At 39.7% G+C, this 19,936-nt stretch overlaps 1 protein-coding gene across 3 annotated transcripts in view; it reads right to left on the bottom strand.

Moving 5' to 3' along the window:
* Positions 1–18,915, bottom strand: part of MPP4 (MAGUK p55 scaffold protein 4) — a 97,368-nt gene extending 78,453 nt beyond the window's left edge. For all 3 annotated transcript variants that reach the window (XM_056535054.1, XM_056535055.1, XM_056535056.1), the window contains exons 1-6: positions 17,278–18,915; positions 15,069–15,118; positions 7,870–7,984; positions 5,087–5,208; positions 849–926; positions 96–176 (exon numbers count right to left, since the gene is read on the bottom strand). In XM_056535054.1, coding sequence (XP_056391029.1) covers positions 96–176; positions 849–926; positions 5,087–5,208; positions 7,870–7,951 — 363 coding nt within the window. In that variant the 5' untranslated portion in view covers positions 7,952–7,984; positions 15,069–15,118; positions 17,278–18,915. The remainder of the gene's footprint in view (positions 1–95; positions 177–848; positions 927–5,086; positions 5,209–7,869; positions 7,985–15,068; positions 15,119–17,277) is intronic.
* Between the last annotated feature and the right edge of the window lie 1,021 nt (positions 18,916–19,936).

The following is a 19,936-nucleotide window of genomic DNA, read 5'->3' as shown; positions in this document are numbered from 1 at the left end:
ATACTAGTTGTCAAAAACAACTGGAATATTTTTAATTTTTTAATGTTATAAAAATGTACCCATACCTAAACGGAAAAAAAAAAGGAATTACTTGCCTTGATATGGGGGCCTCGCAGAAGACGCCTTAATTCACGAGAGTCAGCTGAAGAAGGGGACTCACGCAACACGTCTACAACCTGTCAGGAAATAACATTTGTGAGTTGTCTATCAGAACTTTACATCATTTCTCTCATACAGGAAGATTGCCAATATCAAAGAAGATACGGAGTACAATCCCCAAGCCATATGTCTCACACACACACACACACACACACACTAAGTACACCATATATTGAAGACAACTAAGTGATATAACTTTCAGAATAGAAGTTTAAATATGCTGTCTCGTCATTACATTGCCCTTAAATATGTAATTCTAAAGTGTTCTGTAAGCAAAGAGAGGGAACAGTAAAGCAAGAAGTTGACAGCTCCCTGCCCCACCATAGTGTTGCACTGTAATTGCAGTTGAATAACAAACTGCTTTTGAAACTGACTTTTGTCAAGAGATCCGGGGCATTAGGCCAAAGATCCCAAAGTTGCATCCCCAATACTCAATGCTCTAGTGATGCCACGGACATAAAGAAAAGATGTACCAATCTACAATTACAGGACACAACATAGTTGTTAAAGGGTTATAAACTATTAACACATTCCAGGCTTGTGTTACTCCTCTCTATCTGTTCCCTCTGCTAATGTCTATTTGCTTGCCAGATGAGTGGGAAATAGGGATTTAAGTAACGAACCCTATTGCAGAATCAAACTATATGATGGCAACAACAGACAATACTGAAGACATTTCTTTAACCAACCTCACTGCTTAAAGCACGAGCCTTTGGTACAACAGGGGCAGGCCTCTTCCTTATATATTGGTGCAGACAATCATGTACCTAGAAGAAAATATAACTGAGGCTATCTGTATGGAACTGAAAACATAACAATAGAAAATACATTTTGTTAATTATTATTTTAAAATGGATGAGAAGGACGCAGAGGAGTAATGATAACATGGCAGTGACCGTGTGCATAAACAGAGCAATAAAACTAGGCCGTTTTTCTGCAGTTTGATGCATTAATGTAACATGGGCAGACAAGTCACATGTAAAGAAACATGGAATCAACTTACCAAATAGGCAGGAAGGAAACCGTGCCCAGGGACATCCACAGTGCTCATATTTTCATTTTCAAGAAAATAGTCTAGCTACTACTTCTGCTTCCAATGCGGATAACATTTAGCATTTATTTAATCCATTAAAAAAACATACAAAACAGTAGAATATATGAACCATGGTCAGTTTGACGCATTTTGTGGTTGCCCACTTTATCAATTGCTTTTGATAACATGGGCAACCACAAAACGCATTAGGCTGACCATGGTATATTCTGCCGTTTTGTAAAGTTTTTAATAGTTAAATAAACAATATATTGTATCCACATTGAAAGCACGCTGGACTATTTTCTTGGATAGGTAGACAAGGATCCCTAACTAAAAACAATTTTAGGCACCATCCCACTACGATCCTTATGGCTTTTGTGAAATATGAGACAGAAGTCTGCTAGTACAAATAGGGGAGTAAGACTAGCTTTAAAGGGGTACTCCAGTGGAAATATATATATATATTTTTTAATCAACTGATGGCAGTAAGTTAAACAGATTTGTAAATTACCTCTATTAAAAAAAATCTTAATCCTTCCAGTACTTATTAGCTGCTGAATACTACAGAGGAAATTCTTTTATTTTTGGAACACAGAGCTCTCTGCTGACATCACAAGCACAGTGCTCTCTGCTGACATCTCTGTCCATTTTAAGAACTGTCCAGAGGAGGAGAAAATCCCCATAGCAAACATATGCTGCTTATGGTTTAAAGGAAATGTGTTTAAAAGGAATCTGTTTCTATTTTCTGCCATCTTGCCTGAATTGAGCAGAGTTGTTTTTAACAGCATTTAGTCATATGCTTTCCACAGGACTCATGGACATATTTGACAATGCGCAGGACCTGTCCCATTTAGGTCAATCGTGACCTTTTCAAATGTGATTCTACAGGGAGAGAAGATGCTGTTCTCTGAGCAAAAGCTATTGTGCGAATCTCTCTTACTGGTGTCACCTTTCGCTGTTTTTCCTTGTCTGTTCTTTGAAGAAAGGCATTACTGGGAAATGATTTGTACAGAACAGGAAGCCTCAGCTAAGGTTTAGCCCTGGTGGCCAAAATGCAAAGTGCAAGATTTCAGAATTATTATAAAATATAGATATAAAAATGGAAAATTAGAAAAAGCATCAACAAAAATGTGTGTGCGTATATAAAACACAATTTATCAAATTATCAATATAAAATTATCTATTAAACTACTATTTCTCCTTTGTAAGCAAAGTATCTTAGTAATAGCTCCATCAATAATTCTAATGAACATGAGCTTATGGTTGGGTGCAGACTTACAGTGGGGAACAAAAGTTTGGGCACCCCAGGTAAAAATTTGTATTAATGTGCATAAATAAGACAAGGAAAGATGGAAAAATCTCCAAAGAGCATCAAATTACAGATTATACATTCTTATAATATGTCAACAAAAGTTAGATTTTATTTCCATCATTTACACTCAAAATAACAGAAAACAAAAAAATGGCGTCTGCAAAAGTTTGGGTACCCTGCAGAGTTAATATCTTGTACTGCCCCCTTTGGCAAGTATCACAGCTTGTAACGCTTTTTGTAGCCAGCCAAGAGTCTTTCAATTCTTGTTTGAGGTATCTTTGCCCATTCATCCTTACTAAAGTCTTTCAGTTCTTAGAGATTTCTGGGCTGTCTGTCACGCACTGCTCTTTTAAGGTCTATCCATAGATTTTCAATCATGTTGAGGTCAGGAGATTGTGAAGGCCATGGCAAAACCTTCAGTTTACGCCTCTTGATGTAATCCCCTGTGGATTTCGAGGTGTGTTTAGTATCATTATCCATTTGTAGAAGTCCTCCTCTCTTTAACTTCAGCTTTTTCACAGATGGCATCAAGTTAGCATCCAAAATTTGCTGAAATTTTAATGAATCCATTTTTCCTTCTACTCATGAGATGTTCCCTGTGCCACTGGCTGCAATACAACCCCAAAGCATGATTGATCCCCCCCCCCCCATGCTTAACAGTTGGACAGAGGTTCTTTTCATTAAAGGGGTTCTCAGGTGCTTACACATCTTTTCCCCTATCCAAAGGATATGGGATAAGATGCCTGATTGCGGGAGTCCCGCCGCTGGGGACCCCCGGGATCATGCACACGGCACCCCGTTTGTAATCAGTCCCCGGAGCGTATTTGCTCCGGGACTGATTACACGCGACCACCGGGCCGGCGGCGTGTGACATCACGCCTCCGCCCCCGTGTGACCTCACGCTCCGCCCCTCAATGCAAGCTTTGGATAGGGGAAAAGATGTGTAAGCACCGGAGAACCCCTTTAAATTCTGTTCCCCTTCTTCTCCAAACGTACATTTGCTAATACCGGCCAAAAAGTGCAATTTTAACCTCATCGGTCCACAGAACTTGTTTCCAAAAAGGCATCAGGCTTGTCTATATGTTCATGCTGATTTTTGCGGTGAGGAGGTAGAAGAGGTTTTCTTCTGATGACTCTTCCATGAAGACCATATTTGTACAAGTATCTCTTTATAGTGGAATAGTGTGCCACAACTCCAGTGTCTGCTAGATCTTACTGGAGGAATTGTGCAGTCAAACATGGGTTTTCAATTGTTTTTCTCACAATCCTGCGAGCTGTACTGTCTGATATTTTTCTTGGTCTTCCAGATCTTGCTTTAACTTTCACTGTTCCTGATGACTGACATTTCTTAATTACATTCTGAACAGAGGATATTGACATCTGAAAACGTTTTGCTATCTTCTTATAGCCTTCTTCAGCTTTGTGAGCGTCAACTATTTTCAGTTTCAGATTTCTAGACAACTGCTTGGAAGAACCCATGGTGCTGATTGTTGGGGCAAGGTCAGATGAGTGTGGGCATTTAAAACCTTTGAGATTGACATCACCTGGTCTTCCCAGATGATGATTGAGAAAAATCCATGACACTGGCAGGTCTCAGCTTTGCAGTGCATGCTATAAATTCTGCAGGGTGCCCAAACTTTTGCAGACGCCATTTTTTTTGTTTTCTGTTATTTTAAAAGTGTAAATGATGGAAATAAAATCTAACTTTTGTTGACATATTATAAGAATGTCTAATCTGTATTTTAATGCCTTTTGGAGATTTTTCCATATTTCCTTCGCTTCTTTATGCACATTAATACAAATTTTTACCTGGGGTGCCCAAACTTTTGATCCCCACTGTAAGTCTGCAACCATAAGCTCATGTTCATTAGAATTATTGATGGAGCTATTACTAAGATACTTTGCTTACAAAGGAGAAATAGTAGCTTAATTGATCATTTAATATTGATCATTTGATAAATTGTGTTTTATATACACGCACACATTTTTGTTGATGCTTCTTCTAATTTTCCATTTTTATATCTCTATTTTATAATAATCCTAAAATCTTGCAGTTTGCATTTTGGCCACCAGGGCTAAACCTTAGCTGAGGCTTCCTGTTCTCTACAAATCATTTCCCAGTAATGCCTTTCTTCAAAGAACAGACAAGGAAAACAGCGAAAGATGACACCAGTAAGAGAGATTCACACAATAGCTTTTGCTCAGAGAACATCATCTTCCCCGTCCCCCGAATGAATGGGGCATCGCATGGGTGTTGCCAGTGCGCCATCCATTCTCTACGGGGCGCCATTCAGTTGGGAATACCCCTTTAACACAATATAAAAAGGTGCTTGGTGTCTTATTAAGCCTTTAGAGAGGTAAGTATAGAGAGGGGAAGAGAAGAAGACGGTGTCACACATAGGTGTCATAACACGTGGTATGGACCAGATTTGTGGGCCTTTTGTGCACCCTGCTTACTTATGTGCATGAGATCCAATTTGCAATTTTTGGCAGAAATGTTTGTCAGAATTTCTGTGTTATTAGATACTGACTTCTGTGTTATTAGATACTGGCAATAATCTTTATCATCATTATTCCGATACCTTAAGTAAAGACTGCAGCCATGGGGCCTGGAGCAAACTGTATAATACTTCAATTCCATTAACATCTGTGTGGTAGAAAAGTCCCAGCTCTTCAAGAACTAATGTGAGGATCTGAGAGAGACCTTTGACAATTTGAAAGTAAATGGTTAGTGGAGACCACAATTATTTTGACAAATTCCAAATTTCATGAGCAAGTAAAATTACATTTTTCACTGTGGTATACAATATTTACTATTACTTGTATCTGAAACACTAGATACTGGAGTTTTATTAATGTGCAAAAGGGGTTGACTTATGTCCTTCCCTAAAACACTGAAAATGGCCACTTTCAGTGTAACAGGGGATGACATAAGTCGACCCCTTTTGTACATTAATAAAACTCCGGTATCTAGTGTTTCAGATACAAGTAAATGAAGCGGCTTCAGAAGCCACCAGTGAAGAACTATGGATAACAAGGATTAAACTGTATCCATGATTTTTCATGGGCCATATAGATAGACCATCAACAGTTACTAATAGCAAGTGAGAGGATCTTTGATTTTTCTTTGACAATTATTTTAAAGGGGTTATCCAGGAATAGAAAAACAGTTACTTTCTTTAAAAAACGCTCCCCTTCTGTCTCCAGGTTGGGTGTGGTTCTGCAGCTCGGTTCCATTGAATTGAATGGAGGCAAGTTATAAAACCACACCCAACCTGGACACAGACTTGGAGCTGTTTTTGAAAGAAATTACCTGTGTTTTTTTTTATTCCTGGATAACCCCTTTAAGGTTAATGTCACTTCAATAATGTCATCTGATATTGGGGGATTATTGTGCTTACCCCATATATCAGATCACTTGATTAAAATCATTCAGATTTGGACAGGTTTTGTATACTGTATTAGTATACCTCAATCTTGTGTGACAAACTTATGAACAACAATAAAATATGGCATAACAAAGTGTATTGTGAAACCACTCAAAAAGTGACAAAATAAAAACTTGGCAAGAAAATAGGATATAAAATTGTAAGCAATGACAGGACACGATTATTATAAGCCCTGTGGGTTCAGTTTAAAACAAAGGCCAAAATCAGACTAACCTGTGAGGAATATGAAATAAGATTCCCATAAAAAAATTATGTAAACAAAAATAAACATATGGGGTATGTCCGAACTATAATGTTAATTAAACTGCATGGTTAATGGCGTACACGTAAAAAAAAAAAATAAATAATAATTCAAAGTCCAAAATAGTGTATTTTTGGTCACTTTGTATTCCTTAAAATTTTTTATAAAAAACGATCAAGAAGTCCCATCAAAACAAAAATGGTATCGATAAAAACTTCAGATCACAGCGCAAAAAAAATGAGCCCTCATACATCCCTGTATATGGCAAAATAAAAAGTTATAGGGGTCAGAAGACAATTTTACACATACTAATTTTGGTGCACGTAGTTATCATTTTTTTAACATAGTAAAACAAAATCAAACCTACGGTATATAAATGAGGTATCCTTGTAATCATATGGACCTACAGAATAAAGCTATAGTGTCATTTTTACCGAAAAATGCTAAAGTTAAAAAATTGTGTTTTTTTTCCCAATTTTGCCCCACAAATGTTTTTTTTTCTGGTTTTGCGGTAAATTTTGTGGTGAAATGATTGATGTCATTACAAAGTAAAATTGGTGGCGCGAAAATTAAGCCCTCATATGAGTCTGTAGGTGCAAAATTGAAAGCTTTATGATTTTTAGAAGATTTTAGAAGATTTTGAGAAAAAAACAAAAGTGTAAAAAAAACGAAAAACCCTGCATCCTTAAAGGGGTACTCCGGCACTTAGACATCTTATCCCCTATCCAAAGGACAGGGAATAAGATGCCAGATCGCAGGGGTCCCGCGGCTGGGGACCCCCGTGATCTTGCACGCAGCACCCCAGTTAAAATCAGTCCCCGGAGCATGTTCGTTCCAGGTCTGATTACCGGCAACCACGGGGCAGGTGCAAGCTGTGACAGCTGTCACGCCCCCTCCCAGGGGCTTGAATTGAAGGGCGGAGAGTGACATCACACGGGGGCGTCACACGCTGCCTGCCCTGTGGTCGCTGGTAATCAGACCCGGAGCGAACATGCTCCGGGACTGATTTTAACTGGGGTGCTGCGTGCAAGATCACGGGGGTCCCCAGCCGCGGGACCCCCGCGATCTGGCATCTTATCCCCTGTCCTTTGGATAGGGGATAAGATGTCTTAGCGCCAGAGTACCTCTTTACGGATGCAGGGGCGAGGTCTACAGTGAATCTGCAACAAAACTAGCATATAACTCATCTGTCCTGTGTGATAGATCTGCATGCTAACAAACTGACACTTGTAGAATCACCTAATGGGGATTATTCAGTCTGAGCACTTAGGACAGCATAGCCCTGCTCCCTGGTTCGACACTTTAGGGCAGTGGTCTACAACCTGCGCACCTCCAAATGTTGCAAAACTACAACTCCCAGCATGCCCGGACAGCCTTTGGCTGTCCGGGCATGCTGGGAGTTGTAGTTTTGCAACATCTGGAGGTCCACAGGTTGGAGAGCAGTGCTTTAGGGGGTAGTCTGGATACAAAGTTAGCACATATCCACTTATTTCTGAAGACATTGGCTTCTTATACTAAACAATCAAGGATATCAATTTGGCCACTGCTGTATTGATATCCTTGATAAAAAAAAAAATTCACAATTGTCTTCCTTTAGTCTGTAATAAAATGTAGTGAAGCAGACTGTTGTGGTAACAGCCATAATCATTTATCAGAATTTTAAATGATTTTCTACCATTTTCCTGAAGACATCCTGGGTTCATCTCCATGGTCTCCCTCATTTTTAAAGACTCTCCAGCTTTTTGTGGATGAACCATCAAAACAAACCAGTCAAACCAATAGTGATTGAACTGTAAGAAAGAAAACAGTTTATGTGAATATTTTTAAAAGTTCTAAATTACTATAAATAACAAGACAAAGTTATCTAAAGACCTCATAATAAGGGCAGAATCGGCATTATATTTAAGTGGAAATCGTTATGCTCAGGGCCAACAGGGAAGATGATTATGAGGTCCCACTTTTGATCTATACAGAACATGTATACGTCCACTTTTAACTGTATCAGGGCAGGTTCTGCCAATAGGCAAAATAGGCTGCCGCCTAGAGTGCTCTCTTGATGGGGGCACCACTCTGCCTGCTGCAAGAAAGTTAGTAGCCAGCATCCGAAGCACCTGCTGCTCATCCGAAGCTACCGCCCAGCCAGCACCACCCCCCCCCTCAAACTGCCAGCGAGAAACTACTGTGAACCCCTGCCCGTGCGACTGTACCCTAAAAACACTACACTAACACAAAATAAAATAAAATAAAAAGTAAAAAACACTACATATACACATCCCCCTGCACATCCCCCTGCACATCCCCCCTCCCCAATAAAAATGAAAAGCGTCTGGTACGCCACTGTTTCCAAAACGGAGCCTCCAGCTGTTGCAAAACAACTACTCCCAGTATTGCCAGATAGCCACTGACTGTCCAGGCATGCTGGGAGTTTTGCAACAGCTGGAGGCACCCTGTTTGGGAATCACTGGCGTAGAATACCCCTATGTCCACCCCTATGCAATCCCTAATTTAGGCCTCAAATGCGCATGGCGCTCTCACTTTGGAGCCCTGTCGTATTTCAATGCAACAGTTTAGGGTCACATATGGGGTATCGCCGTACTCGGGAGAAATTGTGTTACAAATTTTGGGGGCTATTTTCTGCTTTTACCCTTTTTAAAAATGTTACATTTTTGGGAAAACAAGCATTTTAGGTTAAAAAAAATTTTTTTTTTGCAAAAGTCGTGAAACACCTGTGGGGTATAAAGGTTCACTTAACCCCTTGTTACGTTCCCCGAGAGGTCTAGTTTCCAAAATGGTATGCCATGTGTTTTTTTTTTTTTTGCTGTCCTGGCACCATAGGGGCTTCCTAAATGCGGCATGCCCCCAGAGCAAAATTTGCTTCCAAAAAGCCAAATGTGACTACTCCTCTTCTGAGACCTGTAGTGCGCCAGCAGAGCCCTTTTTCACCCCCATATGGGGTGTTTTCTGAATCGGGAGAAATTGGGCTTCAAATTTTGAGGGGTATTTTCTGCTATTACCCTTTTTAAAAATGTAAAATTTTTGGGAAAACCAAGCATTTTAGGTAAAAATGATTATTATTTTTTTACATTTTCGAAAGTCATGAAACACCTGTGGGGTATTAAGGCTCACTTTATCCCATGTTACATTCCCTGAGGGGTCTAGTTTCCAAAATGGTATACCATGTGGAGGGTTTTTGCTGTTCTGGCACCATAGGGGCTTCCTAAATGCAACATGCCCCCCAAAAACCATTTCAGAAAAACACACTCTCCAAAATCCCCTTGTCGCTCCTTCGCTTCTGAGCCCTCTACTGCGCCCGACGAACACTTTACATAGACATATGAGGTATGTGCTTACTCAAGAGAAATTGGGCTACAAATACAAGTAAAAATTTTCTCCTTTTACCACTTGCAAAAATTCAAAAATTGGGTCTACAAGAACATGCGAGTGTAAAAAATGAAGATTTAGAATTTTCTCCTTCACTTTGCTGCTATTCCTGCTATTAACCTAAAGGGTTAAAACACTTTCTGAATGTCATTTTGAATACTTTGGGGGTTGTAGTTTTTATAATGGGGTCATTTATGGGGTATTTCTAATATGAAGACCCTTCAAATCCACTTCAAACCTGAACTGGTCCCTGAAAAATATCGAGTTTGAAAATTTTGTGAAAAATTGGAAAATTGCTGCTGAACTTTGAAGCCCTCTGGTGTCTTCCAAAAGTAAAAACACGTCAATTTTATGATGCAAACACAAAGTAGACATATTGTATATGTGATCCTAAAAATCTTTTTTTCGTAATATCCATTTTCCTTACAAGCAGAAAGCTTCAAAGTTAGAAAAATGCTATATTTTCTAATTTTTCATCAAATTTATGGATTTTTCACCAAGAAAGGATGCAAGTTGCCACAAAAATTTACCACTATGTTAAAGTAGAATATGTGACGAAAAAACAATCTCGGAATCAGAATGATAACTAAAAGCATTCCAGAGTTATTAATGTTTAAATTGACAGTGGTCAGATGTGCAAAAAACGCTCTGGTCCTTAAGGCCAAAATGGGCTTGGTCCTGAAGGGGTTAAATTGTTAAGAAATTGATGAAGACCGCAATAAAACATATGTATATATTTATTTTTTTTTACAAAATTTTATGTGAAAAGGGGGGTGAATCGCTCTTTTATTAGGGAAGGTGCTTATTCACATTTGTTACCATTTCCTGCATTTAGACACTGTGATCAATTTTGGGTTAATGCCGGACATCTGCCTGATCGGTGATATCCAGCATTAGCCGTGGGTATTGGCTGCTGAGAGCAGATGGGACTCACCGGGTATAAAGCACACTCCGCTCCTGAGCGTGCTTCAAAAGTGCTTCAAACTGCGTCCTTAAGAGGTTATGCAATAAAATTGATATTTTAGTCAGTTGGTATTGCTTTATATAGTTTGGTTAGGCCCTTCTTTTTATGAGGGCACTTATTGACAGATGGACATACCCAAACTACACATACAGGCAACTATTAACAGAGAGGCCTAACCAATCTATATGGGGGCAACTATTAACAGAGGAGCCTACCCACACTTTATGGGGGCCCCATATAGTTTGGGTAGGTGTTAATAGTTGCCCCCATAAAGTTGTTGTATGCCTCTCTCATCTGCCTTCCACTGCAATTTCTGCCCCGGGCTCCAAATCCTATCAAATAATTTTTTTCCTTTTGCACTGTAACAGTAACTTCTGTCCAGTGTCCTTCTCTGGCCAGGCTCTTCTTTAGGGACTCCTCTTCTGCATACTGCAGCCAGCAGACTGCTTCTCTCTGCTGTGCAGCATGCGTACAGCGTGTGGTCTGATTGACTGACTGTACAGTCAATCAATGTATACAGTAGTGTAACGATCCCAGCGGTCAGTGAGTGACTGTTACTCACTGACTCGCTAACATGAAAAAAAAAAAATGTGTCAGGACCGGCCGGGCCTCCCTGAGTTCCAGGCCCCTTACTGGGGTATCAGTTGTACACCCCCTGATGGCGGCCCTGCCTAGTAGTAAGGTGATTACATGATGAGGAGGTTTGTTACAGTGTGTCACCCCAGTAGTAAGGGGGGGGGGCGTGTCAAAGGGGCCGGGTCAAGGGGCAACAAAATTGGCTTTTGTCTAGGGTGGCAAAAATCCTTGCACCAGCCCTGAATGGTGTTCTATCTTTTGTTATCACTGCATGCTTATATATTTAAACAAGGTTAAATAAAGTCAATTGTAAATTAGCCCATAAGAAATAGACCCTAAAGCCTAGTAGATACAAACAAGTTTAACTTCTGCTGAACCTTTGAAGCATTTTATTGTGCCGGAACCTAGACCCACTGGAAGGTCCTCTGATAAACTGATGGGCTACAATGATCCTGTAGCCAGCTAATAAAGTCTGATGTACCTGCAAGTCTTTGGACCCAGAGACTGGTATGACCCTATCTTTCTCCTTTTTTGGAAATAATTTTTTTCACTATTTTGAAACAACATGAAATATCAAGCACTTTTGACAGTCTAAGATCTCTCTCAGTTGTTGGCTGCATTCTAAAATTCTTGAATATAGTTATGACCTAAAGCTTGACATTGGCCTTACAAAGTAATATATTAAATTAAGGGGTTGTAAAACGGGGGGAAAAAAAAAGTTTAGAATAGGGTAAAATAAAACTACCTACTTATCTTTTCGCTGGTGTTCCAACGCTTCCTGGGCCCTCCACATACACTTGTAATGGCTGCTGCCAGTCACTAGCTGCAACTGTGACTTCCGCCAGTCAGTGATTGGCTGCAGAGGTCACATGTCCTTGTCAAGAGGCACCAAGCAACGCCAATGGTGGAGGATTGGTAACATGAGCAGGACTTTTTTTTATTCAAGTGAACATGAAAAGGCTGCAATGTCCTGCACATCTTCTACCATGTCTTCGGCTTGTAGTAATAAGGACCAATGTACAAAAGAAGAGGGCGCTGCACCTACCAATGTACAGGGGGCTACCTCAGAAGCTGATTGGCAGAGGTACCTTGACTTGGCCCCCCATTGATATGATTTTGGTGGTCTAATGATATTAAGATCTTGAAAAAAAACTTTAATATGTCATTCACACTAGATAATATTTAAAACATTACCTTATTTCAACATTACTATAACAAAAAGATAAAAGAGAAATACATCTCAGCCTGAGCACACACTTTCATGATGACTTTAGCAAGAAAATCTTAATCAGTGCTCCTGCTCTTTCCTAAGAAGGTTAATCTCCTTAACATTTAGTGTTATCCACAATAGTTACAACAGAACGCATGTGACCGCCTAACCTCAGACATGAAGGTAAAAAAATTATTGTTTCACAAATTGTCATGTGTTAATGAGTTTTCTATTCATTCTGTTTCGTATCTTACAACATTCAGTAAAAAATGTATATATATTTTTTTGTAAAACAAAAATAGAGGAAAAAAAACATAGCCGCACATCCACAATTTGTATTTTGATCTACTTGCTTCTCAGCATAAATTCAAAAACTAACAGGTTGTACAAGCCCACTCACCACGTCAAGGCCACCTATTTAGAGTGGGTCCCTAACCCAACATGGCGGTGGCCACCACCACCACCACCGCAACACCATGCCCACAGGGGGAGCGACCCAGTGGCCAGGCAGCCCCTCTGCTGCCCGACCAAGCCCCTGGCTATGGGCCGCACCACCCCACAGACGAAGCATCACAGAAACAATGACCGCCACAGAGAACCACACCAGTGTAAATAACTACCAAATGCTCCCTGCCAGAGGGCTGGGAGAGTTCTAGGAGGAAACCCTTAAGCAGTCTCCTGCTAATTCTCCAAGCCCTCTGGCAGGGTCCATTTGGTAGGTATTTACATTGGTGTGGTTCTCTGTGGCGGTCATTGTTACTGTGATGCTTTGTCTGTGGGGTGGTGTGGCCCGGGGGCTTGGTCGGCAGCAGTGGGGCTGCCTGGCTACTGGGTCGCTCCCCCTGTGGGCATGGTGTTGCGGTGGTGGTTGCAATTCTAAATAGGTGGCCTTGATGTGGCGAGTGAGCTTGTACTTTTTTTTATCAAAATGTATACTAACAACCTGTTAGTGTTTGAATTTGTGCTGAGAAGCAGGTGGATCAAAATACAAATGGTGGATGTGCGGATGTTTTTCTCTTTGTGTTATATATATATATATATATATATATATAAACATTACATGTATCAACTAGTGACACAGTAATATTTTCTGCAAAGAAAAACCTGACTAAATATAAGAATTTAAGTGGATATCCCTGAATCTGGGACATACTTCAAATCATCCATTCTGCACCTTGTGCCTTGTTGCTTCCCAAAAGGTGTTCAGTGGTTAGTATTAATGCTCTAGGATCAAATTTATTCTACACGAAGTCTTCTTACTGTGTTTACATGGACTATTTCCCACAATGCAAAAATATATTTATTTTTCTATGTGAGTGAACAAATTTTTTGCCAACCGCTGTGGATTATGTTGACACTGTGAGGGTTAACAACTAACCCTCTCCCCGGGCATGTATTCCCGGCCCTAACGTCCAAGCAATTTACTTTTTCATTGTCACATGAGCCAAAACCTTATATCGTTGTCAATGTAAAAAAAAAAAAAAATTATTATTATTTTTATATTTTATTTTTTTTAAAGCATTTACTGTTTAGGATAAATAGTAATAGAATTTTAAAGTTTGGGTTGTTATGGTTATGACAATACCAAATGCATGTAGCTTATCTTTTATTTCTCATGTTATGTTAAAAATTATTTTATAAAGGAATTTTTATTTTAATCAATTTTTTTATTAAATAAAATTTTATTAAACCATTTCACTTTTTATTAGTCCCAAAGGGACCCGATAGCTGGTATATTACACTGCACTGCTACTGTGTCAAGAAGTGATATGTGTCAAAACAGCATCCACATAAATGTCAGGACCCCAACATTTCCCAGCTGATCATTGCTTAGAGAATTGCGCCACTGGGCAATAGTTCACTATCCATAGAGCATGCTAGTGTAGCACACAAGACCCTAACAGTCCGTATAATGTCATCCAGATCTAATGATCACACCTTTTTATGGCCGCTTTCAGTAGTGGACGGGGTAATGACTGGGAGAATGATCAGTCTGTGGGTATGCAGCCTGATATATAGGAAGCTGTGATGCACTGTATGTTCTATTATAGTCATGGACACTTTATACATTTCCTGGCATTCCATAATTCAAATAAACTATGAGAAACTAGACATCCCCAAAGGATCTTTATTTTGATATGAATGACATGGTATCCCTACAACCCCTGTCCATGTTTTATTGGGTTGTATGGACATTAGAGATGAGTCCACCACTCAACACCCCCCTTGTTTTGATAGCACTGCATGTTGCACTATTCTCCTGTCAAGTTTTAGTGAATCTGAATTTTAAGGTCTGAATGCAGCCTCCAATGCCAAAAGTCTCAAAAGCTTATTTCTACGTGGTATGCTTGGATTATAATGATAGTGGGTAAAATTAACCTACCCTAAACTACTTGTCTACAAACCAGTTGCCCCTTTCCTTTTTTCTGCTGTTTCTTTGAGGGGACAAATGCTCAAATGTGGGCTCAAGGAGGCATATTGATAGGACAGGATGAAGATAAGCCAGAACCCTCAGTTAAGAGACCAAGCTAATAGTAGGAAAAGGAGCAGAAGCGGTAGTCTAGGTTCATCAAAATGTATTATCTATTCCATACTGAACACACAGTTTTTGGTGTAATTTTTGGGAAACACTTTTGCTGCTCCATTATTTTCCTTGTGTTTTAATGTGGCACCTACTCTGCACTATGTGGGCATTGTGAGGATCATACAGGTCTGTAATTAAGCTTCATAGTTAGAATCTTACCTGGATGAACAGCAGGGTGAGACACCATTCCACTGCAGCTTCATGGAGACCTGTGTGAAAAGTGTTATCAGCAACAACCTGGCTAATCCCATCACATCCTCAACCAAGAACTGCGCACGGAAGACTTAATCAGCTTTGTTTAAAGCCATAGTCCAGATTATAAAATGAATGTAGCAGGACGAGAAAATTCTTAAAATAGACCCTAGATGTAGCTATGGATATAGTCACAAATAAAGGAGCATGCTGAACATCGCATCTTTTTCTTGACATTATAGGACACAACCTTTTTTATGCTTATTTTACTTTTGGGCAAAACAGAATTAATCACATTTCTGCAGTAAATCTCAATTTTCCCAAAACTGGTTATTCTGGTATAACCAATGGCCTTTCCAGTACTTGTATACTGCCATGTTTGTAGAGTCACTTCTTTAGTTATTCATGCAGCTCATGTAAAAAATGCTATGTACCTCTCTACCCTTTAGGTTGGTTTCACAAAAGCGTATTTTAGGCATTACATAAATATTTGGAGGTCCATAATACAGAGCTAATGTCAATATATTGGGCTATTTACATGGTTGAATAAAATTTATCATTGTAGGTGTAAGTGAAGCATTTTTCTACACCCTTTTTTGTGTGCTGGTAATGTGTAGGAGCACCATATTTATTAAATGGGTACTCCGGCGCTAAGACATCTTATCCCCTATCCAAAGGATTGGGGATAAGATGTCTGATCGCGGGGTCCTGCCGCTGGGGACCCCCCCAGTTACAATCATTCCCCGGAGCATGTTCGCTCCAGGTCTGACTACTGGCGACCACAGGGCCGGAGCATTGGGACATTACAGTCCTGCCCCGTGTGATTTCATGCTCCACCCCCTCAATGCAAGCCTATGGGAGGGGGCGTGGCAGCTGCCACGCCCCCTCCCATAGGTTTGCATTCCTTCCCCTTCCCTCGCCCCATAGGATATATATATTTTAACCCCCCCCCCCCCCAAAGGACACGATGCATCGTTTGAACTAGTCTGTAGTCTGTAAGGATACTATGATCCGGTAGGGATGTACCCTATGCCTTATTGAAGTCCACTAACGTATTTATACCATATTCAATAAATTTTCCATATGGACAAGATCCACAAAGTATACTACAGAGTCTGGTGTAACTAATCTATGCTGTTCCCTTAAACTGTGAGAGAAGAACCATATCTGAAGACATGGACAAAGGAATGAAAAACTATTGGACTAAAAGAAGGGAAAGAATGTGCGGGAGCCTTTATAAAATCTATATAGGATATGGACTCCTCTAATATATTATTGTGATAGCCTAGGAGAGTTGGGTGTAGGGAGTGTAGCTGTGCGGTTACTGAAGGGTGTCTGGTTAACCCTTTCTATTTGTGAAGCCAGGGTGAGGGCTCCTCTGTAATGCTTGTTCTACCGCCACCCTTCCCAAAAGCGATAGGGAGGTATAGAATAATTGAATGTCCACAATCGGAGAGTTTTCTGAAAACAGTTGGATCTTTTACTGAAGATTTTATGCAAGCTTCATAACCGGAACAGTCGCTATACATGCAAAGTCTCTTAGAGATTGACAGTGGTTGGGACCTTAAGCATTTTAGAGTCTGTAGACTGATATGCGCTGTTCCACTGGATTTAGGGCTTTTAGTTGCGGTCCAGTAGTCACGCTAGCTTTAGCGGGGATTAGTTTAGAACTCACGGTTTAGTTTACAATAGAATTTAAAAAAGATGTCCAGCGCAGCCAAGACTCGAATGCTAGTGGTTTATTGTGGACACAGCAACACACATGGAGACAGCAGTGACGGTTTAGTTTAGGCTGAGGCTGGTAGATTTTCTGGCCTAGCGTGTCTTTGAAAGTTGCACAGATCTGTCCTGCTAGTCCGGCATCCACGAGAGCAGCAACCCAAGAGAGTGATAATTGGCTGCAGCTCTTTTATATGGGCAGGGGCTGGACTAGTGCTAATTGGTCCAATACTTCTGTCAATCACCTTTACATAGAATTATGGGTAACCATGTGACCCAAGGACCTCCAAAGGTCCTCCAACATACCATAGAGGAATTAACATGGTCACATGACCGAAGGTCCTGCGACGCTAACAAGGCAAATATACTATACATTATATTAAATATACATTATTAAATATGTACATATAAACATTATAGAATTAGAGTAGAAGGAGGCGATTAGGGGCTGTCCCACCTGAACGTAGTAACTCTGACTTTGGGGACCACCATACAAGGTACGGTATGCAATACGGTACCGGGACACCACATTAAGCTCTCTTTGAGTGGAGAGCTGGGATGCTTTGCCTATACTAAAATTGGAGTATGTGTACATTTTTTGAGGAGAACTGTTCTTTCTGCCTATATTCCTAATTGATTACTAATTATTAGCTTTTAAAATTGTGCTGCTCATGTGCTTCCCCCATTTCTGTGCGTCGTGAGTGCCACAATATATTTGATCCTCTCATCCAACAAAGACAAATAATGTTATTCTACATAGTTAAGTATATATTTTTTGGAGAGAATTAATTTACTGTAACAATAAAACTATGGCGTAAATAAGCAAGACTCCTGATGGACGGTACCGGGTATTCGATGTATGGAAGAAGTATGAATGAGGTTTGTGGAGTAGTGTGATGGACGGCTATTCATTATTATGTGCAATATTGAGATAACTTGGAGATAGAAGTATGTGTCACAGAGATAGTGTGTCATGTAGGATCATACACGCTGTTAGGGGGTATGACACACAAGAATTAAGCACATTTTATTTTTAGGTATCTCATCTCTAGGTTTTGGATAGAAACAATGCACTATATAACACTATATGTTGCTATTGGTTATGGCACTGTTGCCGTGATTGAACTTATAAATTTAAGTGTGATTAGGTTGGTTAGGGGTCACGAAGTATAGGAGTTGAATGTACTATGTTTTTGCTAACACTACTTTCATTATTCCCTAAGAACATTACTGGGATACATTAAACATAGAATTGTATGATATAGAAGGATTGTGATATACAATACTATAGGTTGTTAGGGGTGACGGCAATCAGGACCTGAGAAAACCTATATGTTTGTTTGTATAACCCAATGAACACAAGAACATGTGATACAAATACCTTTTGATTCTATGTTACTAGGCGTTATGGTGCTTAGGAGCGAAGTGTGTTAGTTTGAAGGTATGTCATACAAATATCTTTGATTTTATGCTACTAGGGGTTATGTCTAATATAGGCTTATATGTATACTCTTGAATATGGAAATAATGGTACAGGAATAAGTTCACTAGTATGACATGTTGCTAGGGGTTATGACATTCGGGGCTTGAATACTTTGGAAGGATTGTACTGCATAATTTGAGATTTTCCTAGTCCTAATGACGGAAAATATGGATTTTATTAAAGACAGGAGGCGAACATTTTGCATCTCTTCTTTACTACTCAGAAGATATAGCAGCAATGAATAACATAAGGAATACAGAAAAAAACGTTAAATATGCAAATAGGTAGGTAACAGGTAGCCAATCAGAGGCCAGCACAGGTGATATAAGGTATAACCAGGAGCATTACTTCCTCTTCTTTGATGCATATAAACTAAATAAGTAAACAGAATAAAATTAAACGTCCTGGAATAAAGTCTAACTAAAACTTGTGAAGAAAATAAATCACTCTTGATCCTCGGAGTGGATGGATGACCTCAATCGTAGCAAACGAGGGATCGGGAAGAAGTGTCTGAAGAACGCAGGAACGGAATGAATTCTCCAATAAATGAATCAGGAAAACACCAACAAGATATTGAAGGAAGAAGATCGTCTTCTGAAAGGATGGTCTCTGCCAGTTGTCGAGGTTAAACTGAAAGGAAAAAATTATAATCATAAGGGTAGGGAGCACACGGGGGGGGGGGGGGGGGAAATGTTCGCCTCCTGTCTTTAATAAAATCCATATTTTCTGTCATTAGGACTAGGAAAATCTCAAATTTTATTACAAGACTGGAGGCTCCATTTTGCAAGTTTAAAGCTAAAAGACAATAAACTCAATTACGATTCAATATAATTAAATAATCAGAGAATTGCAGTAGAAACATGAGGATCTGGTCTAAAATAAAACGTCTTAAAAGTTGATTCAGAAGACCAATTAGCAGCTTTAAGGATATCTGATAAAGATACTCCAGCCTGTTGTAATTTTGTAGACATGGCTCCTCTAGCAGAATGAGCCCTGAAAATGGAAATGTCAATACCCGCTAATTGCATAATCTGCTTCATCCATCTGGCTAAAGAAGGAGAAGAGACAGGGCGGTAAGGTTTACAGAAAGAAACCAGTAGTTGAGAATCAGAGGGACTGCGAAGGGAAGCAGTTCGTAGTTCATAGGTTTGAAGGCAAGAAACCACACAAAGATATTTTTGTTGAGGAAAAGAAGGATAGAATACCGACTGTAGTGTGGTCTTAGTCCGTCTATATATAGAAAAACGAACCCCATTAGGTAAGTATTGTTTGTGAGAAATGTCAAGGGCTCTGACATCTGAGACTCGTTTTAGAGATATAAGACAAAACAAAGCAGTAAGTTTAAAAGAAAGCAATTTAAGGGAGAGAAACTAGTTATCCCCTAGAGAGATAATGTATTGTAAGAGTAGATTAACATCCCAGGTAGAATGATACCTGGGTAAAGGAGGGCGTCTGAATTTAATACCCTTCATTAATCTACAAACTAAGGGATGTCTGCCCACAGAAATAGAATTGATAGGAGAATGATAGAACGAAATGGCAGATCTGTATACGTTAATGGTACGATACGCTTTTCCTAGATCAAAAGATGAAGACAAAAAATTTATAATGTGTTCTAGAGATGCATGAACGG

The sequence above is a fragment of the Hyla sarda genome, chromosome 8 (assembly GCF_029499605.1).
Source record: "Hyla sarda isolate aHylSar1 chromosome 8, aHylSar1.hap1, whole genome shotgun sequence".
NCBI classification, from domain to species: Eukaryota; Metazoa; Chordata; class Amphibia; order Anura; family Hylidae; genus Hyla; species Hyla sarda.
The sequence above is the reverse complement of the archived record's forward strand: the minus strand, read 5'-3'. Positions and strand labels throughout refer to the sequence as shown.